Here is a 27,698-nt window from a genome sequence, read left to right as displayed (position 1 = left end):
TTTTCATTGGATAAATGTTGGAGGGTATGGAGTTATCTGACCTCCGAGCCGTCTGAAGGCAACCCTGTATAGGGAAGTTTTAAAAAATGTTTAATGTTTTATTATGGGTTTTTATATATATGTTGGAAGCTGCCCAGAGTGGCTGGAGCAACCCAGTAAAATGTGTGGGGTATAAATAGTAAAATTATCATTATGGAGTGGGACATCCCAATTTTCATCGGAGAAACGTTGGAGGGTATGCAATCCAAAATGCTGGATTGGGCCCAGGATGCATAGCCCTATTGGCTATGTATTACATCAATCATTTGTTGTTCAGTTGGGCTATGACAACAGAACACAAAATCCTCTGTTGAAAAACAGCTGTCTACTAACTTAATAGTCTCCTCCTGGGATAGTCCCATAAAAGGCCCTTCGGCAGTATCATCCTTCCCTTTTCTCTTCTTTACTGGAAATCCATCCCAGAACAGCTTGCCTCTAATTGCAGTGTACTCTGGGAAGTCCTATTGCACTATCACTCTGAATGATACTTACACAATACAGTCCCCATGTAGGCCATTTGTTCTGTTCCAGCCACTCAGTCCCATCATCCTTCCAGAAAACATTAGGAATCCCAATGAACACATCTCTCTTCCTGGATGAGTGTTCCCTCCCCACTATCCAAGACCACTAGAATTTCCATTAATATAACCTTTGTTTGAAATGTAGGTTGGATGCATCCTCACTGTTAATCTGCAATGGTTGTCATTCTCCTCTCCTTTCTTCTCTTTCCAGGCACTCCCTGTCCACGCCATTCCCACTACGAGCTCTGTGGAAGTGGCTGCTCTGCCACCTGCAACAGCCTCTCAGCTCCGGAAGTGTGTGAGGCTCCATGCACAGAAGGGTGCTTTTGTGATACTGGCTTCATCCTCAGTGGGGATCAGTGCGTCCCTCCAGAAGAGTGTGGCTGCATGTTCCAGGGCAGATACTACAAGAAGGGAGAGGAGTTTTATCCTGGTAGCTCCTGCCAGGAGAAGTGCCGCTGTCTGGACAATGGAGCCACCACATGTGGGCAGTTCTCCTGTGGAGCACATGAGGAATGCAGGGTCGAGAATGGCATCCAAGGCTGCCACCCTGTGGGGTATGGCACAACTATAGCATCTGGTGACCCCCATTATATTTCCTTTGATGGACGAAGTTTTGATTTCCATGGCTCCTGTACTTACACCTTAGCCCAAGTCTGCAGCCAGGACCCTAATCTAGTGAAGTTCTCCGTGTTGGTGGAGAACGGCATGCTTGACTATGGACGTTCTCCTATTACAAGGACAGTTGTGATCTCTGTTCACGGACACACCATTGTCCTTGAAAGGGGGATGAAGTGGAAAGCTATGGTATGTAGTTCCTAGTGATGACCACTTGTGTTTGAATTTACAACCAGACCTCCATCCAGCTAATATGATTTCTTGTTTGCACAGGTGGGTGGAGAGCTCTACACTTTGCCAATGAATACAGTGGATGGGAAACTCTGGATCACCCAGGAGGGGAACAACATCATTGTCCATTCATCCTTTGGCCTCACAGTCCTTTATGATACCTCCTCGTTCGTCCATGTGTCTCTTCCTAGTACCTACCAGGGACATATGTGTGGACTTGGGGGCAATTTCAATGGTGATACGAGTGATGATTTCATGCTACCTAATGGACAAGTCACCCAAAGTGTGGATGAGTTTGGAGCCTCCTGGAAGGTCCCTGTGGATGGTGCCATTTGCTCTGATGGCTGTGGTGTGGAATGTCCCACCTGTGCTGCAGCACAGGCAGCACCATACGAAGCCAAGAGCTCCTGTGGAATGATCCAGTCCAAGACAGGTCCATTCAAAGACTGTCACTCTTTGGTGAACCCTGCTGAGTACTTGAGGCAGTGCCTGCATGACATGTGTGTGGCCGATGGAGCTGCAAAGACTCTCTGCCGAAGCCTTCAGGCCTATGCAGCTTCATGCCAACTGGCTGGAGTCAAGATTGGAGCATGGAGAACGACCTCCTTCTGTGGTAAGTCAGCAAATTTTAACCCTTTCCTCACATGTTCTATCCCTGAGGAAAATCACTCCTCTAAAGCTGTTTTGTTCTTGTCTTTCATGAGAGAAAGGTCTCCTGTTGGTACTATTGACTGAGAACAGGTCTAATGTCCGAATGGTGAGAGATAATTTGTAAATCTCAGTGAAGCTGGGTCAGACCTTTGCTTGACTGTTCCAACTCTATGAAGACACATCTTATAGCGATTTGATCTCTCTTATACAGCTAAGGGCACAACTAGTGGGGGGGGGGTCACATTAGGAAGTACCAGATCTGAAAGACCATTACAGTGGTACCTCGGGTTACAGATGCTTCAGGTTACGTACACTTCAGGTTACAGACTCCGCTAACCCAGAAATATTACCTCGGGTTAAGAACTTTGCTTCAGGATGAGAACAGAAATCGTGCAGCGGCAGCGCAGCGGCAGCAGGAGGCCCCATTAGCTAAAGTGGTGCTTCAGGTTAAGAACAGTTTCAGGTTAAGAACAGACCTCCAAAATGAATTAAATTCTTAACCCTAGCTACCACTGTAATGTACTTTCCCAAGTCCATACAGTATATTTTGTGTCTGAGGAGGGATTGGGGAGCCTAAGCTGCGTCTCTCTTTTCAGATACATCATGTTGCATTACACTAGCTCTTGACATATTTTTAGAGTACTAGAGAGAGGAGAAGAAGAAACAACTGTTCTGGGTATAATTCTATTTGCTGAATTTCATTTCCATTCCTCCTTTCCTCCAAGAAGTTCAGCATGGCATGCATCAGTGCTCATCAACCTTGGCTCTCAAGCTATTGTTGGACTCAACTCCCATCAGCAAAGTCAATGATCAGGGATGGTGAGTTGTAGTCCAATAACATTTGAGAACACAAGATTGAAGAACACTGGCATACATCATGGGAGCCAAGTCTTCAGATGTTGTTGGATTCAAACTCCCATCAGCCCTCCAAGGCCAATACAGTCAGAGAGCTACGAAGAGCTGATAGATAACACAGCTTATCTAACACAGCGTAGGAGAGCTGTAGGTAACCCTTGAATGCAGATCATCTCATTCTGTACATCTTCCTTTCTTCCTTTCAGCTCTGCCTTGCCCAGCTAACAGCCATTATGAGTTGTGCACCCGATCCTGCGATTTCACATGTGCTGCCTTATCTGCTCCATCTCAGTGCACCGGAGATTGCTTTGAAGGCTGCCAGTGTGACACCGGCTACGTGTTTGATGGGGAAGACTGTGTGTCCATGGACAAGTGTGGCTGTGCTTATGATGGACGCTACATCAAGGTTGGTGATGGTTTATGAAGCAGAAGGTGCCTCAGCATTGCAGTGATTGTGATACAGTTTAGAGAAACCTTTTGTATGTACACACACACACACACACACACACACACAAAACAAAAGAAAAAATTCCTTCCAGTAGCACCTTAAAGACCAACTAAGTTAGTTCTTGGTATGAGCTTTCGTGTGCATGCACACTTCTTCAGATACACTGAAACAGAAGTTGCCAGATCCTTCTATATAGTGTATCTATCTATCTGTAACACACACACACACACACACACACACACGTATATCTATTTATATCTATGTAAACAGACTGTCTGTCTGTCTGTCTGTCTGTCTGTCTTGCTCCAATGGCCAGATTATGGTGTATGTGCTGATTTTATGGTGGCTGTCGTATAAAAGAAGAGAGGGCCTCTTGTTTCTCAGTCTTTGCTTCCATTGCAGCAGCTGCCTATTTTGTATTAAAGTTTGATCACCATGGATCTATACAACCATCATTGGACACATGGCAGGGCCTTCTTGGTGGGAGTTCCTTGCCTGTGAAATGCCTTCCCTGGAGATGTCATCTGTCTTTTTTAAAACAAAAACCCCCATCATGTTTATGCTCATTTCATGGCTGAAAGATACTGTTCTCAGCCACATTGAAATAATCAGCTGCGGGGATATGTGGTTGGTTTAAAATGTTCTTAAGTAGGGGAGCAGGTGACGCTGTGGTCTAAACCACTGAGGCTCTTGGGCTTGCTGATCAGAAGGTCAACCATTCATATCTCCCTGATGAGGTGAGCTCCTGTTGCTCTATCCCAGCTTCTGCCAACCTAGCAGTTTGAAAGCATGCCAGTGTGAGTAGATAAATAGGTGCCACTGCGGCTGGAAGGTAAATGGAGTTTCCATGCACTCTGGTTTCTGTCACTGTATTCCATTGTGCCAGAAGCGGTTTAGTCATGCTGGCCACACGACCCAGAAAGCTGTCTGTGGAAAAACACTGGCTCCCTCGGCCTGAAAAGCGAGACGATAAGTTCTTAATTTTTAACAATGTTCTTCATTCTTCTTAATTTTTTTAAATGTTTCAAGTACATTTTTTTCTTTGTTTAGAAGTGGGGAAAGAAATTTAATAAACAAATAAAATAATTTTGATTCCATTTCCTATCCTTTCCTTCAACCCATCCTTCCCTCCTGGATTTACGGTATTGGTTTTGATATCTAAAAGTTGATTTTCAACAGGAAGTCTTATCATCTTTCCCGAATTTCTTTCCAGGCTGGAGAGACCATCATCTCCAATAACTGCTCAGAAAAATGCACCTGTCGTCCCTCAGGCCAGCTCACCTGTGCAGAAACCAGCTGTGCTGCAGGGGAGACCTGTGTGCTCACAGACAAGGTCCGCAGCTGTGTAAGGCAGGAAGGGCACTGCACACTCAGCCCAGGAGCCTGGTTCACCTCCTTTGATGGAGCCAAAGGGAAACTGCTGGCTAGTGGCATCTACAAGATTGCCTCCTACTGTGATGAGCAGTCACCATCCTGGTTCAAGGTGCTGGTGGATGTCAGTGAATGCAATGAAGACACTGTGCCAGCTGGGACAGCCGTCTATGTCTTCTTCCGAGAAGCGTTCATCTCAGTGACCAACTACAAGGAGACTTGGGTAAGCCACTGTCGGCCACAATAGTTCAGTGGAACCTTCAGCCGAAATGTTATGGGTGTCAGTTCACATCCAAAGGCAAAACCCACCTACACTGCACTTTTAATAATAGTAGTAGTAGTAGTAATAATAATAATAATACTAATAATATATAATAATAATAATAAATGTACTGAAGCACAGCCATCCTTTGACACCTGCAGTTCTCTGAATTTTGCAGTACACTGCACAAAAAATGTACTGGGGTAAAGAGTGCATAAAATGCATATAAGTTGAAAGAGCATACAAAATGCATTATATTAGGGGAAATGGCTCTGCAAATATGTGTATATGAGGCAAATCTGCATAGAAACACATGTATATGAAGAAAAATTCATACGAAAATGCTGGTGAATTTTCACAAGGACTTAAAGAGAGTTGCAAAATGATGCAAAAATGTGGAGAACTCAACTTTAGGCTGGAAAAATGAGAAACTGGGTGAACCCAAAATTGACAGATTCACCCACCCCTACTCTAAATATCAGTTGCTGGGAGATATAGCATAGAAGAGCCTTGCTTCTGGGCTTCCTGGAAACAATTAGCTGGACACTTTGTAAAGCAGGAAGCAGGGTTAGGGATGGACCTATCTCTAGTTTGTATCAATCGTTTAATGAAAGGGCTGGTGCCGTGCTGTTTTTATTGTAATTATTGATATGGTTTTAATAGAATTCATATATGCATATAATTTTAATTCCATCAATGTTTTAATTGTTTTTAATGTTTGTATTTTCTATGTTTTTAGCACATATTTTTATCTGTAAGCTGTCTTGAGCCAGGGAGAAAGGCAACGTATAATAATAATAATAATAATAATAATAATAATAATAATAATTCAAAAGTTTGTTATGTATGTCCTGTTTCTGCTTTGATCTGCCCCTCTTTTTCTTCTCCTTCTGGAATTGGGAAACAAATCCCATTCACCCCCAATGACTCTCAGCATGACTCTGCCTCAGCCTGTCCTCTTTGCCTTTCAGGTCAACGGGCTCTTGGTGCAGCTTCCAGTGAATGTCTCCAACGCCGTGTCTATCACTGAAGCTCAGGACACCATTGTCATTGACCAAAGCTCCCAGATGCAAGTTCTCTTTGGTTCCAACGGCAAAGTGACCGTGAGAGTCACGGAGAGCCTGGCAGGGAAGATGTGTGCCCCTTGCGGGAACTTCAACAATCAAGTCTCAGATGACCTGCGGCTGCCCAGTGGTCAGATTGCAGGAGACATTGCTGAGGTCGTTGATGCCTGGAAGGCTAGGGACTTCTTAGAGTGGTGAGTAGGTCTGACTGTGGCTCTTGGCTATTTGTGATAGGGTAAAACAGCCTCCCCCAGCTCCATGCCCTCTAGACGTATCAGGCTCCAACTCTCAACAGTTGCTTCCCATGGCCAGGGATGATGGGAGTTGTAGTCCAAATCATCTGGAGGGCACCAGGTTGGGGAAGCCGGGAGCAGCTTTAGGCTACAGAACTAGCCTACACTCATAGGAACGTAGGGGAAGTTGCCGTCTCTCAGGTCAGAGGGTCCATCTAGCACAGCACTGCCTACTCAGACTGGCAGCAGCTTCCCAGGTTCTCAGGCAGGGAGGTAGATTTTTAACTGGAGGTGCCCAGGATTCAACCTGGGACCTTCTGCACATGAAGAATATGCTCTACCTTGCAGAAATGACTTTCACTTCTCTCCAGGGCCATCCCTAGTGTTACAACTAATCCAGAATGCGGCAGCTAGACTAGTGACTGGGAGTGGCCACCGAGACCATATAACATCGGTCCTGAAAGACCTACATTGGCTCCCAGTACGTTTCTGAGCACAATTCAAAGTGTTGGTGCTGACCTTTAAAGCCCTAAATGGCCTCGGCCCAGTATACCTGAAGGAGTGTCTCCACTCCCATTGTTCAGCTAGGACACTGAGGTCCAGTGCCGAGGGCCTTCTGGCGGTTCCCTCAATGTGAGAAGTGTGGTTACAGGGAACCAGGCAGAGGGCCTTCTCTTCTTTTTTATTATTTTCTCTTCTTTTTTATTATTATTATTATCATTAATTATGTTGGGAGCCACCCAGAGTGGCTGGGGAAACCCAGCCAGATGGGCAGGGTATAAATAATAATCAATCATCATCATCATCATCATCATAGCTGCCTAAAGGCAGCTCTGTGCCTCCCGAACCATTGGCTTTTCTTCAAATTTTCACCCCCATATATTTCACACCAGGTCTAACACCCCACTTCCTCACACTGCTGCCCTCCTTCCCTTTCTGAGGCCCCATCTGCACTATGCATAGCAAGCAACATCATGCCACTTTAAACAGTCATGTGTCCCTAAAAAAGGATCCTAGGAACTGTAATTTGTTAAAGGTGCTGAAAGCTTTTGGGCCACCCCTTTTCCTCTCACAAAGCTACAATTTCTAGGGTTCACTGAGAAGGATCGGTTGTTATCTGGGAAGTGTAGCTCTCTGAGATGAATTTGGGTCTCCTGGCAACTCTCAGCATCCTTAACCAACCACAGCTCCCGGGATTTTGAGGGGGAAGCCCAAACTGCTTAAAGTGGTATGATACTGCTGCAAATGTCTAGTGCAGATGGGGTTTAGTCCTTGTTGGGTTGAACTGGGTTGCAAGCACTTCCTGCAGCTACAGTAGTACCTTGGGTTAAGATCTTAATTCAGATGTCCATTCTTAACCTGAAACTGTTCTTAACCTGAGGTACCACATTAGCTAATAGGGCTTCCCGCTGTGCGATTTCTGTTCTCATCCTGAAGCAATGTTCTTAACCCGAGGTACTATTTCTGGGTTAGCGGAGTCTGTAACCTGAAGTGTCTGTAACCTGAAGCGTCTGTAACCCGAGGTACTACTGTACAAGGACTTTTTATTCCCCACTCCTCAGCTCCCAACCAAAACACACACATGCTATGCACAGTCAGTGTTAGAAGCAATGTAACAAGAAGAAACATTTGGCTGCCAGATGCCACACCTTGAGGGCCAGCCTCACAATTCTCTCTCCTCTGCTTGCTCCCACAGTTACTGATACCTGCACATGAGATACTCCTTAGACTGGTAAGTGACTCTCCAGACTGCTGTTGTTTCTAAGGGCCCAATCCATGGTTTGTTTAGAGTAAGATAAATGAAGAGCGGAAGTCTGCACATCACACTAAGCCAAACCATTGCTTGGCTTGCAGAAGCACAGTACCAGGAGTTGGGAGGGGAGAAGCCGAGCAACCATCTTTGGGAGGGGAAGTTGCTATTTCCATTCCTTCAACTTATGAGAAGGCCAGCCTTTTTTCTGACCCCAACCCCAATTTCTTTATTTAATGTGTCCCGCTAGCATCCCACTACTAGACACATCCCACTTGCCTTTGAGAGCAATGCCACATCGTGTTGTTCCCAAAGCATTCTGGGAAGCATAGCTGGCAGAAAACCAAATGACCAGTGCCAATTTGAGATCGCCAACACACCTTCCTGATCATCAAAGGGACACCTTAGCCCTGTGTGTCCCTTTGACAATCTCAGATGGATTGCCAGCGTACCTTTCTGATGATCTGCCTCCTCTGTGCGCATTGGGTCCCCCCAAATGCTGAGTGCAACTCGGCGCCTGTGTTACTGTGCAACTAGAGCATCTACAAAAACAGGCTCAGCCCATGGCCTCTGCATAACACAACTCTTCTTATGCCTTTTCCTCTCTAGCTATATCTAAAATCCCAATCTGGAAGCATGCACTGGATGCACAAGCACCTTACAACAATGCTGTATTTGGTTAAAAAAAAAAAGAAACATCCAAAAGTTCCTGCACGAGTGGAGCATCCAGTTAATAAACGGAATGTGATTATCTACAATAACTGAGAATGGAGCCTTCATGTACAGAGGCAGTAGCTCTGTGTACCACATTCTGAAGACAAATAATTAGGGGGAATAGCTCTCAGCTTCTTGTTCTGCTTGTCAGCTTTCCATGAAGATCTGCCTGGCAACTGTGGGACTCAAATGTGCTCAAGTAGACGGACCTTTCACCTGTTCTAGCAATATGAAGTCCTTTATCTTCAGCCTGTCCAAATGTTTCCTGATGTTTGATGAGAGTTCAGCATCTGATCCCTTGGTGGCTTGTGAATCTCAGGATGTTCAGAGATGAAAATGTGTAAACCTATTGCACTCTAACCAAGCGCTATAAATTCATGTCCTTATCTATAAAGAAGTAAACCCTTTGACAGACTTCTGTTGTTTGTACAAACTCATTTTCTTGCACACCCAGGATGGATGCATATGCTATGAAACGGCTCTCCAGTCTGATTTAGCTTGGACCATTAAGGTGGGCCTGATATGAAATGGCATCTGCACAATTTGAGATGATTAGAAGCAGGAAAATATGGATGAATCTATTTACAGCTCATGGGTCTCTAACTAAGTTATACTTGGAGCAGACCCATTGAAATTAATGGACATAGCTTAGTCATGTGCGAACATTTAAGGGTCTACTCTGAGTAGGATTAGCATTGGCTTCTGTTCATTCATGAGTCAATTCCATCCATCACATTCCCACAGAAATGTGTGATTTTTCAAAAAAAATAAAAAAGGGTGTGAACATTTGTAGCTATATATAAATATATGTCTTTTACAATGAAATACAGATGTTTTTCCTCAATGCATGCATTTCCAAATGTATTTGACCCTAAAATAAATGTGCTTACAAATTTTAGCAGGTTTTGGAGCCAAAAAAAGCATATTGGAAAATTCAGAAAAGTGTAAAAGTTCATTCCAATCAAGTTTCTCCCACGTGTTAGCCAAAGACATGTAGAAGGTCATTTTCATGCCATCATTACTCACATGATCTGCTCCAATCAGCTGTTATTTATTACTGGGCTGTGTGATGTAAGAAGCACTGGCTGGAAGGGAATCTAAAGGAAATGCTGTTTCCCTTAGGTTGTCTTAAAGGATCTGAGTCTACTGCACCTATCAATCATCTCTCCCCCACCCCTCTCTTAAAAGAAACTTGCAGGCTTACATCAACCGAGCCTCCCGATTGAGAATCTGCAAAGGCTTGTTACATATGGTCAGAATTATTTTTCTAGAGACAAATCTGCAGATATCTTTATTGACATTCACCATGCACTTTTATTTCGCAACATCCTTCATGACTTTTTGCAGCTTACTCAGGCTTGACATGTAGCCATGCTCCAAAGCAACATTGTAAAAAACAGCTGCAGGCAACTATCACTGGTGCAGCAGGCAGGTGCCAGTCTTGATGGTCACTTTCAACTATTGCTCACTGCAACAGAGAGACAAAAAAGAATTAGGCTGTAGTCCTATAACCACTTACCCGAAATTAAGCCCCATTGAGACTTGCGTCTGAGCAGACATGACTAGGATTGTGCTATTAGCTGGTATTTGTGATCCAAAAATCTGAGGTACTCAGCAGGCAATACAGAAGGACCATGGTTTAGTGGATGAGTTTGGAAACTGCGGATCTTCAGTTGTTATGGGACATCAGCTTCCATTATCCTTGGCCATTAGCCATGCTGTCTGGGAATGATGGGAGTTGGAGGTCATTAACATCTGGATGGTCACTGATTCCCCATCCCTGGCTTAGTGGCAGAGCCCTAGCTTTGCATACAAGAAGGTCTCAGGTTCAATCCTTGGCAACCTCAGTGACAAGGATCAGATAGCGGGTGGTATGAAAGACCTTTGTCTAGACAATTTTTTTAATGAAAAAAGGTTGATTTTTTATTTATTTTTTGACTAGGGAAATGCTACTGGGGAGGATGGGGTATTAGTTCTTTATTGCTAAACAATTTAATCCAAATCTAAATCACTACTCCTGCCCCACACTGCAGACATCATGAAAGCACCTATATATTTTTCACCACAGGCCTAATAGCAGCATAGATGATTGCCCCAACTAAGAATAGGAATAGCAGCATAGATGATTGCCCCAACTAGGAAATAAATGGGTGTGTCAAAAAAACCAGAGGCTTCTTTAAAATATAAAAAAGCAAATTAAAAAATGGTGGGAGGCCATTTGTAGATCTCCCATGTCATACGTGGTTTAGCCTTTAATAGCCAAGATCTGACAGTCAAGTCTAAAACCAGGAACACACCTGGGTGAATGTTTCCAGGTGCAGTTAAGCTCACATGGCAGTGCCTGGAAAACTGCAGGTTGAGGGAGCATTTTTGTTCTATTTTTAGCCATTTCAAACATAATTTGGCTAGTCATTGATGGCTAGTCCAAGGAGTGGGTCAGCCAAAGACAGTGTTTGGAACCTGCCTCTCAAGCTCCCAAGGCAGCCCTTCCCCAAGCTCTGGAGATTTTTGGACTACAACTTTCAAATTCTCTGACTATTGGCGATGCTAGCTAGGGGTGATGGGAGTTGTAGTTTAAAATGTCTGGGAGGCACCAGGTTAGGGAAGGCTGTCCTAAGGGCAAGCCTACTCAATGCATCAAAGGCACTTTCAGTTCTATTCAGCCATCATTAATTAGCCAATTACCCAGTGGGAATCCCAGTTCCAGAAATCTAACAAAGAGTTAGCTCCCTCACAAAATTACCATTCCCAAGGATGCTTTGGGACAAGAAGACATGGCAATTAAACTGGATGTTAGTATTAGTTTTCATGGTTACTGTTGTGCCCGAAAAGGAGGTTAGGGGTTGGAAGGAAAGAGCTGTGACCAAAACTCTTTCTCAATTAGATGACAGGTCTGCCATTTCCAAGCAAACTGGAGATGTCTAGATTAGGAAACAAGCAGAGCACTGGAACAACTGGGAAGTGACTCACCAGCCAATAAAGTCTCTGGCTTTCCAAGCATCAATAACCTCAGCGATGTTCGTCACAACCTTCCCATTGGGTAGTATCAGGTCATCAGAGCTGTCACCATTGAAGTTTCCGCAGGATGCACAAAGCTTGCCCGCCAGGCTGTCTTTGACCTTCAATGTCACTTCCCCTCTGAGTCCATAGAGAACCTGAAGACCAGCCCCATGGCTGATTGCAACCACATCCTGGGAGAGGCTCACAGACACAACTTCAGAGACAGTCACTGGAAGTTTCACTGGCTGTCCATTCACCTGGAGCACACAGACAGAGAAAGAGAACATGGCACATATCAAGGTCACTTAGCTCACGAGTCTTTGAGTTGGGAGTCAGAACTCCAAACTGGGTTGTGGGCAGAGGAGAGGCACCAACCCACATGACCAGAAGGATCAAGTCAGGGCTTCTTACCCAAGCCTCCTTGTTCTTGTTGATGGCAATGAAGGCATCTCGGAAAAAGACATAGACTGCAGCCCCAGCCATCACGTCCCCATCACTGCACTCCTTGACATCCACCACCACTCGGAACCAGGCATGGGTGTGGATGTCGCAGAGGGAAGCCACTTCATAGGCACCGCTGTAGAGTATTTCCCCCGAGGCACCGTCAAAGGTGATGAGCTGGGCTCCTGAGGTGAGGGTACACTGGCCTTCCTGCTTCACACAGGCCCGCACGCCGTTCCTGAGGGCACATGCCTCTCCTTTCTTGCAGGTGAATTCTTCACAGGTGAGCCGGCCTGAGGCATGGCAGGTGCATTTTTCAGAGCAATCCTTGGAGACGATGCTTTCTTCAGCCTACAGGGGAATCCCCAGACATGCAAGTTGATTATTTGCACTGGTCTGATCAATAGCAGCTTTTGAACTGATAGGAAAAGGTAAGGTCATCAAACTTTTGACTAGAACTGGGCTGATACTTTTGACCTAGCTATATTCCGTAATGCCCAGAAGTGAAAAAAACCAAAATGGCCACCATGCTGTCAAGATAAAAATTGGGAAGACAGTTTCTGGGAAGATGGCATCCCAGATTTGGGCTTCAAAGTTTTGGAGGGTATGCCTTTGGTCAACTTGTCTAAAAACATGCAAAGGTAAGCCAACCCTCTGACATGGCCTGATATTTCCTCCTCTCCCTCCAAAACAGATGAAAATCCTCCTTCCCTGAATATTGTCACAGGGGAAATGGTTCTACGAAAGTTGGATGAGAGAGAGAGATTTTCTAAACAGCTCTAGCTTCTGTCATGTAAATTTTAAACAGTTAAAATCATTAGTAGGATTGGAATATCACTTGTAGCTTAATGGTAAGTTTTTGGATACAATGGAGAGATAAACATTTTTGATTGTTATAAAAGATGCAGGAGGAAATGATTAACAATAGGACCCACAAAGGGGAAGAGGGGAGGCCAAGAGATTCCCTGGAATCTTGTTTTCATGTTGGACACAGGGCCGTCTTAACCATAGGTGCCAGGGGTGCGGGGCACCCGGGTGCCAGGCTCTCAGGGGCGCCAGGCTGAGAGTCTGGGGCCTGAGAGTTGGCGTCCGGGGAAGAGCCTGCCCATCGGAGACATGTGACTGTAAAGTTTTAATCTGAAAAACCAAATAAATAAATTTATTAAATAAAAAGGAAAGAGGAATATATTGGACAAACCTTGATGTAGTACCCATCATGCACACAGCCACACCTTTCCATCGGCACGCAGGTTTCCCCATCAGACACGAAGCCAGCAATGCACTGGCAGCCTTCAAAGCATTTCTTGGTGCACAGGGTGGGAGCAGAAAGGCCTGCGCATGTAAAGTCACAAGACCTGGTGCACAGCTCATATTGGCTGTTGGCAGGGCAAGCAAGGGCTGAAGAGAGAAGGGAAACACAATGATACGATTGCCAAGAAAAGTTCCCCTGATTCTCATGCATGCAAGGAGGATATCAAGGGACAATTCAATGGAAGGAGTAATGGCAACTGAGCAACCTCCATTCCCTTCTCCGTTGGTGGTGGTGGGGAGGCAGTTGTTGGTTTGGGGTTTTTTGTTCTTGTTTTTATCATGTATTTTGTCCTTTTGTATTGTATTTTTTTGTTGTGAGATTTGCCCTGAGATTTGTGGATGAAGGGTGGTATACAAATTTTAAAAATAAATTATAATATATATATATTTAAAAAAATTGTAATATGCTAAGGGTTTTGGTGGGAGTGAAGCTGCTGGTCGTGATTGGCTGAACTGTCAGAATGTTGTCTGTGAAGGATGGAGCAAGCGGGAAACCCCCTCTGCCATTGGCTGAGCTAGCTGGAGACTAGTAGGGATGGGTAAATCTGCCAATCTATTTCTCTCAATTTGTCATTCCCGCCCCCTATATTAGATTAAGTTCTGCTCATTTCCATATCAATTTGGAACTTAACTTTTCTTTTTTAAAAAGTCATTGTTAAATTTTATCAGTATTTCAAGGCAAATTTCTCCAAATATGCATTTCTTTTTCTTCTTTCACAAAGCAATTTTCCACAGTAAAGTGGTACCTCTAGTTACAAACTTAATTCATTCCGGAGGTCCGTTCTTAACTGGAAACTGTTCTTAACCTGAGACGTACTTTCGCCAATAGGGCCTCTTGCTGCCGTTGCACCGCTGGCACACAATTTCCGTTCTCATCCTGGGGCAAAGTTCTCAACTCGAGGTAACTCTTCCAGGTTAGCAGAGTTTGTAACCTGAAACGTTTGTAACCTGAGGCATTTGTAACTCGAGGTACCACTGTAGTACTGTGCATTTAAAGATGCTTTTTTCACCAACATATGCATTTATTCATTTTTAAATGCATGCCCAACCACAGTATGTGTATTTTTGTCCACATTACTTGGCTGGAGAACCGCATAGCAAAATTCAGAGGAGAGCAAAGTTTGTTTCAGTTTGTGCACTGTTAATGGAAAGTGTGAAGTAGGTAGCTTTGCCTTTAAATGCAAACTGAATTGAATGTCTCCTCCATCCCTAGGCACTAGAGAGAGACAGGGCAGGAAACAAGGCTAAGGGCAGTGTGTGGGGTTGGAGGGTTAAATAAAGTGATTGGCCCAAAGCTGTTCCATGAGCTTTGTTGGATATGAGCCTGTGCCTCTCCAGCCCTAGTTCTATGCTCTAACCACTGCACCGCACTGACTGTCAGGAAGGAGGGAGGGAGGTGGAAAACCCAGAGAGCGTGAACAGAGAGTAGACCTACATTTGGGTCCAGAACTGCAGAAAAAGCTGAGGAACCGTAAAACGCTGCAGGCCTATAGTATATGCTGACCACCAATGGAGAAGCAGATCCACATATAAACTTACGGCAGAAGGAGGCTGTCCTCCACGCCTTGATGTTTGCTCCAGCTGCTTGGCACACAGCAACGTAGGCCTGGAGGCTCTGGCAGAGGATGTCCTTTGCCCCATGGGCAGCACACATGCCATGGAGGCAGCGGTTATAGTACTCAGTCGGCTTTACCAGGGAGTGGCATTCGCTGAAGGGGCCTGATGTGGCTTTGATCAGCCCACAAGAGCTCTCGACCTGATACGGCTTTGTCTCTGCAGCACCACACAAGGGACATTTCTTCCCGCAGCCATCTGAACAGCCGGCATTATTAAGCTCTACTTTCCAGGATGCCCCAAACTCTGTCACGTTCCCAGAGCTCTTCTCATTGGGCAGTTGGAATTCGTCGCTCCTGTCACTGTTGAAGTTGCCACAAAGGCCACACATCTGACCTTGGTACACGCTGGGAACATTTACCAGAATGTAACGGGAGGAATCATAGAGGACCTTTAGGCCAAAATCTGTCTGCAGGACAATATTCTTCCCCTCCTGATTTACCCAAACGTCTCTCCTGTCTATCACCAGCGGCAGGGCGTGCATCTCTCCATCCACCTATGCAGATCAGACAGAAGAGAAAAGAAAAGTACATAGGCCATTGTATTAGAATGAAGACAGACAATGGTGCAAGTTCATATGATACAGCTGGGAGGGAAGCATGATTGAGTCAGTTGAAGTGTAGGAACTTCCTGTCCCCAGGCTTCCATGTTTGTACAAATTTGAACATCTAATAAGGAGATGCATGAGCAGTAGTTACCACTTTGTACATTGCAGCATGTCGTTTTGCAAATGTGTAATTGTTTTTAAATTGCTGGTTCTGTTTGTACCTTGATAAATTTGATGTCGACATTTGATTTCATTTGATTTTGTCTCAATGAATGCTTTGCATTGTTTGATGCAGACTGCTCTGATAACTGAGCAGTACACAAATCATGTTAAATAAATCAACAGCTTAGCCAAGTCTACCCAGGCATGTAATTTTTAAAACATGCATTTTTTAAAATGTACATCTGTTTTCAAATTGCTGATTTTATCTATATGTTGACACATTTTATGCCCATTTGTCTCTAATGTTTGATTTGAATCGGTATTTTATATTGCATTACGTAAACCGCTTAGAAGTTTTAGTTGATTAAGCGGTATATTGTTAAATAAATAAATAAAATACACCAAGAATACAGAAATGGGAAGCCTGATTCACTCACACTTCCTCTTATCCTGCTGCAACCTGCAATGCTGGTTGGAGAAATAGTTAAGAATCATAAGCTGAACTTTTAAGTTGGTGGCAGGACCAGCATCAGTACTCTGAAGTATCCAGCAGATGTTGGGGTCATGAGATCTACTGGTGCATGCATTGGGACACCTTTTTTAAGCATTCCTGTGCACCAGTCAGTGCTGAGCAGCTGGGTGTGTGAACTGCCATCTTAGCGTCACTTCGAAGCATTGTGGGAAATCTAAAGGGCAGCTAAAACCAGACACCAGATGGTGCTTGGGATGATACTGTCTGCTGCTTCTCCTTCCTATAGGGGAGGGGACCAACCAGAAGGAACTTTGTTCAAGGCCCCCCTCAAACCTGGAGACAGCCCAGCCTGGTGGATATTCCATACAAGTTCTCCATAGTAGCTCAGTGGCAGAGCATCTACTTTGCATGCAAAAAGTCCCAGGTTCAATCTCGAGGTAGACTGAGACCTGTTGGCCATCAGTGTAGACCAGGCATAGGCAAACTTGGACCTCCAGATGGTTTGAGACTACAGTTCCCATTATGCCTGACCACTAGGGGTCCTGTTAGCTAGGGATGATGGGAGTTGTAGTCCCAAAACATCTGGAGGGCCAAGTTTGCCTATGCCTGGTGTAGACAATAATGAACTAAATAGACCAATGGTCTGACTCAGTGTAAGACAGCTCCCTATGTCCACTATTTCTTGGAATTGGCTACAGACCTTTCAGATCTGGGGGAAATTAATGATGGAAGATCAGCAGTGCCCAGTGGAAAGGTAACAGCGCCGCAAGGAAGTGGGAGACTTTCACATAGTGTCTCTATGTGATGTTCGTATGTGGACAGGAAGGAGACAACTTCTAGCAGATGAACAGAACAGGACACCTACCAGAACCTTCCAGGTCATTCCTTTCACAAGACTGATGGCGTAACCATGCACAGTGACAACAACCATCTTTGGCACAACTTCACTGTCGCCTGACCCCTCGTTCTCCACCACCACCGAAAAGTGTGCAAGCTCGGGATTCTTGCTGCAGACTTTGGCCAAGGTGTAAGTGCAGGAGCCGAAGAAGTTGAAGGTCTGTCCATCAAAGGTAAGGTACTGGGTTCCTCCAGCCACGCTGCATTTGCCACAGCTGATGGAGTGGCAGCCTTGCATGCCGTTCTCCACCCTGCACTCCTCTTGGGCCCCACAGGAGACCTTCTGACACTCCACAGCTCCGTTGTCTCCGCAGCGGCATCTTTCGTGGCAGGAGGCACTGGGGACAAAACTGTCTCCCTTCTTGTAGTACCTGCCTTGGTACACACAGCCACAGTCTCCGACAGGGACACACTGGTCTCCGCTCAGGACAAACCCAGCATCGCAGTAGCAGCCCTCTTTGCAGGACATTTGACATCCATCAGGAGCTGAGAGGCCGTGGCAGGTGACAGGGCAGCCATTGCCACAGAGATCATAGCGGGAGTTACGGGGGCAGGAAGGACCTGAAAGGAAACATCAGAGACCATGAACAGCTGAGGAGGAAATGATGGGGCGGGGTGGGGGATATCAATGCTAGGTGTTTATCTTATCCAGGTGGAATCAGCCAGGACTTTCTGTTCTGTCATGCACACACACAAAATCATTTGAATTAGTTTAATTTTAATAATCCCCTTCCCAACTTTGCCAGCCTGATTTTAGGCTAAAATGTATGTGCGGTGTATTATTCCTGCATTGCAGGGGCTTGGAATAGATGAACCTTGGGGTTCCTTCACTACAATTCTATGATTCTATGTTTGCTCCATCTATTACTGACCCCTAGTGTTGCTGGGAACCATGGCTTGACTGGTTGTTTCACCCACAAATGTAAGTTTAGTAAATGTATAAACTGCATTTTAGAATAATGTAAATAACCCATCTAAAGGCTATTTCAGAATATTAGGTGGTATCAAACTAAGTCAGAATAAACTCAATAATATCAATGGGTTGTACCCAATGCCAGTTCTACTTTGAATAAACCCAAACCTGACTAAGTTAGATCCATTATTTACAATGGATTTACTCTGAGTAAGTTAGATACAACCCATTCAACTAGTTATATAAGCCCATCAATTCCAATGGGTCTACTCTGAATATGACAAGCCCATTGATTTCAATGGGTCTACTCCAAGCATGATTCCCCATTAAATACAACCACACTCCATGATAAAGGAGAACAATCAAAGCACTGCAGTAGAGAACAATCTGCTTGAGAACAATCAAAGCACTGCAGTAGAAACTCTGCATGCTAGCAGCAATTTTAAAAATCACTGTAGCCCAATTTAGATAAGTGCTACCCAATACTTACTGCAGAAGGAGGCTGATCGCCATTGCCCAATCTGGATGCCTTGAGCTTGGCAGGCTGTCAAGTAAGCACTGATGGCACTGCAGAGAGTCTCATGGTGGCCCTTGTATCGGCAGACATCAACAACACAATCCTCGAAGTAGGCTGTTGCATCAATAGCTTTGTGGCACTGCTTGAATGGCCCATCCTTTCTGATGAGGATCCCGCAGTACCGGTCCTCCTTGTAGGCTTGTTTCTGTGCTTCTTCACACACAGGGCAGTTGCTGGTGCATCCATTCCCACAACCAGTGATCTCACCTATCTTCCAGCTCTCTGCAAACTGGTTGACATTGGCTGCTGGGCTCCCGCCCTTCATGATCAGATCATCACTGGAGTCCTGGTTGTCATTGCCACAGAGGCCACAAAGCGCATTGCGGTAACTCTTGGGAACAGTGACATGGACCAGTCTGTTCCAGCCAAAGGTCACGGTAAGATCAAAGTTGGTTATTACAAGGACATGGGCTCCGCTGATGTAGGCCTTCACCTTATCTTCATGGTAGAAGGGCAAATCCACAAATACTCCATCCACCTAGAGGAGACAGAGAAAATGTTGTCAAGGTGCCAAAACATAGCCTGCCAACCCAAAGAAGGCGATAGAGGAGGGTGGATTAAGAACTTGACCAAAAGGTCTATTGCTGGGAAGGAGGCACCTATGGCACTTCAGATGTTGTTGAGCTTCACTTCTCACTACCACAACCATTGCTTATGTTGACTCGAGAATAGGGGAGACAATGATTAATTGTGTGGAGTTGTGAGGGTTGTTAAGGTTTAGATACAGGAATATTGTCCATGAGAGATAGCTTTTCTGAAAACCTAGGCCACTGATGCCAGTCAGTATCAACAGTACTGAGCTAGATGGGTCAATTGATCTGATTTAATTTGAGGCAATTTCATTTGTTTATTGCTGCCTTTACTTTGCTACTGTAGCTGCTGCTTTAAGACCTGGATTACAGTAAATACTACTTTTGCTTTTTCACAAAAACAATGTTTATGTGCAGCTATTATTTTTAAGGGGGAGAAAAGGGGTAATACCAGGGAAAATCCAGTCTGCCTTAAAGCATCCTGGATCATTATTTCGAGGAGGTTAAACCAACCTTGTCTTTGCTTCCAAGTTTAAGCTGCAAAGGATAGTGCACTGCTGATCTCACTCTCGTGAGCAAGGAAAGATAGCAGCTAAACAATATATCTTCTCCTAGTGCCTAAATCAATTTCTAAAGGAATTGCAGCCCAGTGGCTTCTGGAGGGCCACAGGGTCCCCATGCCTGCACTACCCCATACCATTTTTCTCCCTATGTCCCCAATACCTTGATTGTGTGAGGATGCTCCTGGCTGATCATAATGGTTCTGTTGTAAATGTCCAAGGTAACCACAGAGGAGAAAGGCATCGTCTTACTGCCTTGGCTGTTCTGGATCAAGATGGTGAACGGAGTGAGAGTTGGGTCCTTGGAGCAGAGCCCAACCAGCTGATAGACGCAAGTTCCCGAAAAGTCATATCTCTTCCCATCGAAAGTGGTGTAGTGATGGTCCCCAGTTGCTGTGCAAGTGGCATAGCTGATGGGGTGGCAGCCCCGGATGCCATCCACCGTCATGCACCTTTCGCTAGCCTTGCAGCTGGCTGGACTGCACACCACAATGCCCAGGCTGGGATCACACCTGCAGCGAGAGCCACAGGTTTCATCGGCCCAGAACTCCTCCTCCGGCTTGTAGTAGAGGCCATTGTGAGTGCAGCCACAGCTCTTCACGGGGACGCACTTGTCAGTGCTGAGCACGTAGCCTTGGTCACACTGGCAGGTTTCCACGCAGGGCTTATCGCACGTCGAAGGAGCAGATCGGTCAGAGCAGCTGGCTGGGCAGGCGTTTCCACAGGCCTCATAGTGGCTATTCTCAGGGCATGACAAAGCTGAAAGAGGGCAAAGCAACAAAGACTTTGCAACAAAAGGAGAGATCAAGTACCAGCACCGCCACCTCATGGCCATCTACCACTGACTAACCTAGGTGTCAGAGACCAGACTGAGGATTACAGCTCTGATAAGGAATGGTGGGAAACTTCCCCTCTTGCTGCTCCTGACAGAAGCTCCCCAGGAACAGTGGAGCAGTATAGATTTAGAGAATTGTTTTGCAGAGGGACATAGTTCGGAGAACAACAGCTGGGCAGAGCTGAGTGGGGAACAGCTAGGAGAGAGAGATAACTGACTCCCCTTCACTAGAAAGTGTCCAGAGATTCAGTTTCTGCGACTTCTTTGGAAACTGACCTGGTCCACTCCTGCCATAACTACGTGCAGAGCAGAACAAAACGATCCTTCAGATTTCAATCTTCAAATTTTGAGTTAGTTTTTGGCTCAAAAAAATTAACATAATTTGTTTTAAAATACAGATATATTAGAATACAATTAGAATGCATATGTTGAGAATATATGCATTTCAATATGTATTTTGTAATGAAACGTATGTTAAAAATGTATTTCAATATGAAATTTGTACATCCCCTACCTCTCACTCGAGGAAACTGTGAGTCGCATGAGACAAACCATGAGCAGAGATTCAGACTTAGCACTAAACCAAACCATGGCTGAGCCTTGGGTAGCATGGCAGCAGCTGCAGGGCTGTGCGGGGAACATAGCAGCCATGATCCCCCCCCAACACACACTCTGCAAGCCTGCACGTTTGTTCTTTCATGCTTAGCCATGGTTTAGCTTTGCAAACCGAACCAATGAAACTTTGTTGGGGATCAGCATTTGAGGACTGGGAGCACAATGCAGGGGAGCTGCTTCCCTCCCTGACTCATTCTCACCGCAGCCGCTCCGTGCTCTCCATTCGTGGATGACCACGCCTTCCTTGCGACAGTCAGTAGCATAAGCTTCCAGCGCTTTGCACAGGATGTTTTTGGCCCCGTGGTTGAGGCAGACGTCATAGAGGCAGCTGTCAAAGAAGTTGTCGGGGCTCAGCTTGTCATGGCATTCGCGGAAGGGTCCCTCTCCCAGCTGGGTGAGAAGCCCGCAGAACTCCTCACTTCCAAAGAGCTGCCGCTGGCTCTCTTCACACGTCGGGCAGTTCCCATCGCAGACGTCCCAGCAGAAAGGGTCGCGGTCGTTCACCTTCCAGCTCTTAGCCCACTCCACCTCAGAAGCAGGCTTGTGGCCTGCGGGTGTCACCATCTCGTCATCTGGGTTTTGGTTGAAATTCCCGCAGAGGCCGCAGATGGTGCCGTAGTAGCTGCTGGGCAAAGTCACCTCCAGGATCATGCTCCAGTCGAAAGTCACCACCAGGCCAAAGTTGGTTTGCAGCACAGCGTTTAAGCCACTCTGGAAGAGCCACAGCTTCCCATCCTCCAAAGTTACAGGCAGGCTTGTGATGATACCGTTCAACTGGAGGCAGGGAAGAGAAAGTCGTCAGTACACTAGTTTCTGAAATAGCGCCCTCGATTGCCAGTTTAGGACGTTGACACTGCCTCCCACTGCCTGCAAAACTACCCTTTACATGAGCATCCTTGGCACACACATCCCTTAACTGTTCTCCAGTCCCTGTCAAAAACATTCCTCCTGGACCAGATATGTACCCTGTTTGTAGGCAAAAATAGTCACTATCTAGGACCTGGGAGACCAGGGAAATAAATGTGATAACTAAATAAAGGTAACAACAACAACAACAACGGTTTGTTGGTCTGTTTGTTTTTAAGTTGCCGGTACTCACCATATAGTTCTTACAGTAAGTACATTTTAACATTTGGGAGGGGGGAAGCTGCCAATACTGCATACCCTTGAGTAGCTCAGAAAACAAAGCACTGAATAATAATCGAGGATTTTTTTTGCATTTGCATTTGTTTATTTAATATGTCAAAATGATTGTTTGCTGTATCTATATTATGATGTTCTATGACTTTAAGAAATGAAGTTTATTCATTCATACATTCATGTAAAATTCAGTGAATATAGCATTTCTTTTTCCACGCTAGGGTTGGGCAAACATGACGGTTTTTTGTTTCTCCCCGTTTCTCATTTTCCCAGCATAATTTCATGCCCCAAAATTTCCACGCTAGTGTGTGTGCCTAAGGAAAAGGAAGTGTCGCCGGGAAAGTGTATGTTCTGGGGAGAGTCCCGAGGGCCCAATGGATAGGCCTGCAGGATCACATCTGTCTCATCAGGAACACCCCAGAGGACTTTCCTCCTCTGTAGCATGTCCTGATGTATGTAGATTCCCCTTGGGATCCTTCTCAACTCCACAGTTCTGTAATTCTAAGACACCGCTGCAAAGACTCACCCGGATTCTGCCTGCTTCCTTCCTGCGGATGGAGATGCTGTGCCCATAAACATAGATATTGGCCTGTCTCACATAGGACATGGTCTGGCTCCCCCGGTGATCATTCTTTGCCTCCACCGTGAACGGCACCAAGGTGGTGTCATTGCTGCAATACTTGGCAATTGTGTAGGTGCAGGTGCCCTGGAAGTCAAAGTCCTTCCCGTCGAAAGTGTGGTAGTGCGGGTCTCCCCAGCCCCAGCAGGTCTCGTTGTAATTCGGGACGCATGTTGCTCTGCCATCCTCCATCTTGCACGTCTCCTTGGTCCGGCACTTTAAGGCTTTGCAAGGATCTAAAATGAAAGAAAAGAACCATTGTGGGCTCGATGCAGAAGCAGAGGTCCCACATGGGAAGCCTTTGGCAAAAGAGGTGTACATCACCGCATGGTCGCTGAATACATGACGCCCTATGGTGACAGCCCAGATCCATTTCAATGACTTGTGAGTCTATGTGTACAGATGGTTGTGTTTTGGGACTGCTCCAGAAGTTAACCAGAATTTCTATGATCAGAGCCAGATGTTCTGAAAGGCAATCCATGTACAACAGTGCCCTATGGGCATAAACATGTGAAAGACAGACACGCAATCCCAGAACACATTAAGGTATGCATTCAATGGCAACTCCCCAATGGATGCTCAGTGTGTGCATCACCACAGCCTTCATCATGCCATGTGCTACATTTATTACTCTGCATGCAGCAGTCCTGTTGGGAGCTGAGACTAGGGAGGGGCAGATCTGTCAATTCCAGCTTTTCTCAGTTTCTCATACAGTGGTACCTCGGGTTACATACGCTTCAGGTTACATACGCTTCAGGTTACAGACTCCGCTAACCCAGAAATAGTGCTTCGGGTTAAGAACTTTGCTTCAGGATAAGAACAGAAATTGGGCTCCGGCGGCGCAGCAGCAGCAGGAGGCCCCATTAGCTAAAGTGGTGCTTTAGGTTAAGAACAGTTTCAGGTTAAGAACGGACCTCCGGAATGAATTAAGTACTTAACCCAAGGTACCACTGTATTTCCAATCTTAAATTGTTTTCCACATCAGTTTATGATTTTTCTTAAGAAGCGCTCATGAAACCAGCATGCTAGTGTATATTTCCCCCAGTATGTACCTATTTATGCAAGTTTGTTTAATATGAACAATTTTGCAAGTAATTTCCCCTACTATTTTTGCACGCCGTGTAATATTTCTGCACTACTATACATGCATTTTACATACATTTTACCTATTTGTATGCATTCCAAACACATTTCTAGATTCAAGCTGTAAATCTACAATAACATCTTTCCATTGCACATAATTTATATTATTATTATTATTCACTCATTCTCTGTGCTTCTTGATATTATGACCATTTTTAATTGTTCTTAATATGCTTATTTTTAATTGTTATATTTAGTGTTGTTCATTTTGGACCATTTTGGGCACAATTGTGGAAAAGTGGCATACTTCTAAGCTGACATTGGCTTCCCTGGAGGACTGCATTGCAAAATTCAGAGAAGACTGGACACGAAAGGATGGCTTTGTTTCAGTTTGCATATTGTTTCAGGAAGTGTCGATTAAGTAGTTTCATCTTGGAATGCAAACTAAATTGACACCCCCCACCCCATCCCTAGTTGAGACCTGGGTCAGCCAGGTCCTCAAATTGTCCTTCTGAAAATGCATCCAGTCTCTCACCTTTATTGACGCAGCTCATGACCCCATCCTGGACCTCACAGACCTCATCGCTGGAGCAGCTGTGTGACTCGCAGGTGACTCCCCGGCCTGGGTCGCAGCTGCAGATTTGTTGGCATTCATTCAGCATGACCTTCTCATGGGGCTGCCGGGGCATTTGCCAAGGGGAAAGCAAACCATTAAATGACCAGCCACCATAGCCTTTACTGGTAAGCACATATTTCAGTTATGTGAAGGCTAGACTGAGGAACAGGTTCCCAAACCATATGTGCTCTACCTGCGATATCGCTTCCCCCTCTTCCAGATCATTCTAGAAAGAGAACTCAAGAATCTAGGCTCCCATATATGGATATATCATGGGTACAATCTGCTAGTGTGGTATAGTGGTTAGAGTGTTTGACCAGGATCTGGGAGACCAGGGTTCAAACCTCCACTTGGTCATAAGCTCATTGGGTGACTTTGGGCCAGAGATTCAGTGGTGGTGGAGGAGAAATGAACCACCCATGAGTGGAACCTGCAAGAAAATAGTAGCAGTCCTAAAGGGGTGCTATTTTCCCAATCTCAGTGCCAATGTGGCCATTTGCAGCTTAGAGTCTACCTTCTTCTGGAAGATAAGATAATATCTGGCCAACTACTAAATGGCCTCGGCCCAGTATACCTGAAGGAGCGTCTCCACCCTGATCATTCAGCCCAGACACCAAGGTCTAGCTCCAAGGGCCTTTTGGCAGTTCCCTCTCTGCGAGAAGTGATGTTACAGGGACCAGGCAGAGGGCCTCCTTGGTAGTGGCACCTGCCCTGTGGAATGCCCTCCCATCAAATGTCAAGGAAATAAACAACTATCTAACTTTTAGAAGACACCGGAAGGCAGCCTTGTATTGGGAAATTTTTAAAGTTTGATGTTTTGCCGTATTTTTAATATTCTGTTGTGAGCTGCCCAGAGTGGCTGGGGAAACCCAGCCAGATGGGCGAGGTATAAATAAACTATTACTACTACTACTACTACTACTACTACTACTGAGTTCTGTTTACTGTTTGTCAATCCCTGGTGCTTGTGTGATGCAAGACCTTGGATAGCCACTGCATGAAGAATACAAAACTGGGATAGGCTCAGTCATACAACTGGAAGCAACCTCATAGGTCACCTAGTTCAACTCACTGCCAACAGCATCCCTGATAGGTGGCCATCCAGACTCTGCTTGAAAACCTCTAATGAAGGAGCAACCACCACCTTCGTGCCATCATCATGTTCTTCCAAATGTTTAGGCTACATCATTTTTTTTCTCGGAATTTGAACCTATTGGTTTCTGTTCAGCCCTCCGGAGCAACAGAAAATAAATGTGGCTCATCAGGGCCACATTCCCTTCTGGGCAATGTTCTGAGGGTCACATGCCAGAGGTGGGCGGGGCCAGGGTAAAAGTGGGTGGAATTTAAATATAAACTAATTTCACCTTTGTACAGTAGTCTAGTTCCCACACACACTCACACATTCCTCTCTATCCTACATCCAGACTAGAAAGAGGCATTATGAGTTCAAGGACACATTCTAGCCAGGTAAAAACACTCAATGAAGGTGTGAAGCAGGGCCAGTGAGAGGGTGTGGCCTGAGGAGAGGGGAGTGTCCTGGATATAGTCCAGAGGGGCAGATAGAGAAGCCTGGAGGGCCACATTTAGCCCCTAGTGCTAAGGTTCTCCACTCCTGGTTTAATAGCCCTTTAAATAGCTGAAGAGGGAACTTCCTACCTTGCACTTGTTCAAAGCAATGCAACACTATCTCCTTTAGGAGAAAGCACCTTATAATATGTTCCATTGTCATTGCACCCGCAGGTCTCCACTGTGACACAGCTGAGGCCATCAAAGAAGAACCCGTCATCACACTGGCAGCCCTCTGCGCACGTCCCGGGGCATATTCTGGAGTCGGTGATCCCAGCACAGTGAGTGGAGCAGAGATCAGCACAGAGTGAATACTGGCTGTTTGGAGGGCAGCTGAGAGCTGCAACAGAGAGAGTACATGGTACATGACAATTTTTTTTTAAAAAAAGATACTTATTATAATAATACTACCCATAGTTCTCAGTACTCACGACAGAAGGATGGACTCCTCCAGGTCTGGACGGGGATCCCAGCTTCTTGGCAGGCAGACGTGTAGCTCTGGATATTCTGACACAAGGCCTCGCTGTCCCCATTGCCCAGGCACACATCGTAGATGCAGTCGCTGAAGTACACACTGGGGTCCACCTTTGCATGGCAAGCACTGAAGGGGCCATCAGGCGCAGTGAGGATCCCGCAGTAATGGCGCTGCTTGAAAACCTCCTCCTTCTTTTTCTCGCAGACTGGGCAGCTGCTCCCAGAGCATCCATCTGAGCAAGGTCCAACTGCCCCAGGGACTGGAACCTTCCAGGCAGCACCAAATTTAGCTACATCAGAGGTTGTCTTGCCATCAGGGAGCAGGAAGTCGTCTTCCATCTTCCCGTTGTAGTTCCCACACAGGCCTTGCATTTGGTTCCGGTAGCTTCCTGGGACGGTGATTGTCACACGGTAAACCAGGTCATAGCTCACAATTAGACCAAAGTCGGTTTCTATCAGGACTTTAGTGCCATGCTGATAAGCTCTGAGACGTCCACCAGAAAATTCAACGGGTAGGGAATGAAACACTCCGTTCACCTGGAAGAAGGGGACATGCTGACTCTAAGGGCAGATGTTCAAAGGACACAAAACTGGTCTCAGGGATCTTTGACCCTCCAGCAATAGGCCCTTCTCTCACAAGTATTGTTGAGCTCCACCCAAGTTGACATGCACAGGGGCACCTTGTGAATGGTTCAACATGTAACAAGCTCATGAGCAAAGTTATCTTTAAGATCTGTTAGAAAGCAGATTCTTGTGTATAGATATATGTAAACATATCCACTCACAAGGATCCATTCACATGCAAATCTAGTGTGCAAATTGTATTATTGGAACTTGGCAGAAAGTCATACTTCCTGGACACTAAGGAAGACATATTGTATTATAGCAGCCCCATCTCGGAGTTGCTGAATTGGTGGCTCTTGTGCTTAAGAAACTCATCACTGGTTATTTTTGAGTAGTGCAACCGCT

At 45.5% G+C, this 27,698-nt stretch overlaps 2 protein-coding genes across 2 annotated transcripts in view; one reads left to right on the top strand and one right to left on the bottom strand.

The window, feature by feature from the left end:
* The window catches only part of LOC114603554 (IgGFc-binding protein-like), a 28,152-nt gene extending 18,983 nt beyond the window's left edge, over nucleotides 1-9,169 (top strand). The window contains 7 exon segments of the mRNA XM_077932084.1: nucleotides 772-1,367; nucleotides 1,452-2,022; nucleotides 3,122-3,321; nucleotides 4,577-4,957; nucleotides 5,968-6,254; nucleotides 7,990-8,025; nucleotides 8,653-9,169. Of these exon segments, the coding sequence (XP_077788210.1) occupies nucleotides 772-1,367; nucleotides 1,452-2,022; nucleotides 3,122-3,321; nucleotides 4,577-4,957; nucleotides 5,968-6,254; nucleotides 7,990-7,996 (2,042 nt within the window). The 3' untranslated portion in view covers nucleotides 7,997-8,025; nucleotides 8,653-9,169.
* Nucleotides 9,170-11,594: 2,425 nt separating this feature from the next.
* Nucleotides 11,595-27,698, bottom strand: part of LOC114602436 (IgGFc-binding protein-like) — a 70,941-nt gene continuing 54,837 nt past the window's right edge. Inside the window, exons 25-36 of the mRNA XM_077932486.1 lie at nucleotides 26,687-27,266; nucleotides 26,396-26,595; nucleotides 24,609-24,750; nucleotides 22,898-23,226; nucleotides 21,432-22,005; nucleotides 19,945-20,540; nucleotides 18,605-19,169; nucleotides 17,170-17,762; nucleotides 15,049-15,619; nucleotides 13,397-13,596; nucleotides 12,169-12,549; nucleotides 11,595-12,014 (exon numbers count right to left, since the gene is read on the bottom strand). Of these exons, the coding sequence (XP_077788612.1) occupies nucleotides 11,724-12,014; nucleotides 12,169-12,549; nucleotides 13,397-13,596; nucleotides 15,049-15,619; nucleotides 17,170-17,762; nucleotides 18,605-19,169; nucleotides 19,945-20,540; nucleotides 21,432-22,005; nucleotides 22,898-23,226; nucleotides 24,609-24,750; nucleotides 26,396-26,595; nucleotides 26,687-27,266 (5,022 nt within the window). The 3' untranslated portion in view covers nucleotides 11,595-11,723. The remainder of the gene's footprint in view (nucleotides 12,015-12,168; nucleotides 12,550-13,396; nucleotides 13,597-15,048; nucleotides 15,620-17,169; nucleotides 17,763-18,604; nucleotides 19,170-19,944; nucleotides 20,541-21,431; nucleotides 22,006-22,897; nucleotides 23,227-24,608; nucleotides 24,751-26,395; nucleotides 26,596-26,686; nucleotides 27,267-27,698) is intronic.

Source organism: Podarcis muralis, chromosome 7 (genome assembly GCF_964188315.1).
Source record: "Podarcis muralis chromosome 7, rPodMur119.hap1.1, whole genome shotgun sequence".
Lineage (NCBI taxonomy): Eukaryota > Metazoa > Chordata > Lepidosauria > Squamata > Lacertidae > Podarcis > Podarcis muralis.
The sequence above is the reverse complement of the archived record's forward strand: the minus strand, read 5'-3'. Positions and strand labels throughout refer to the sequence as shown.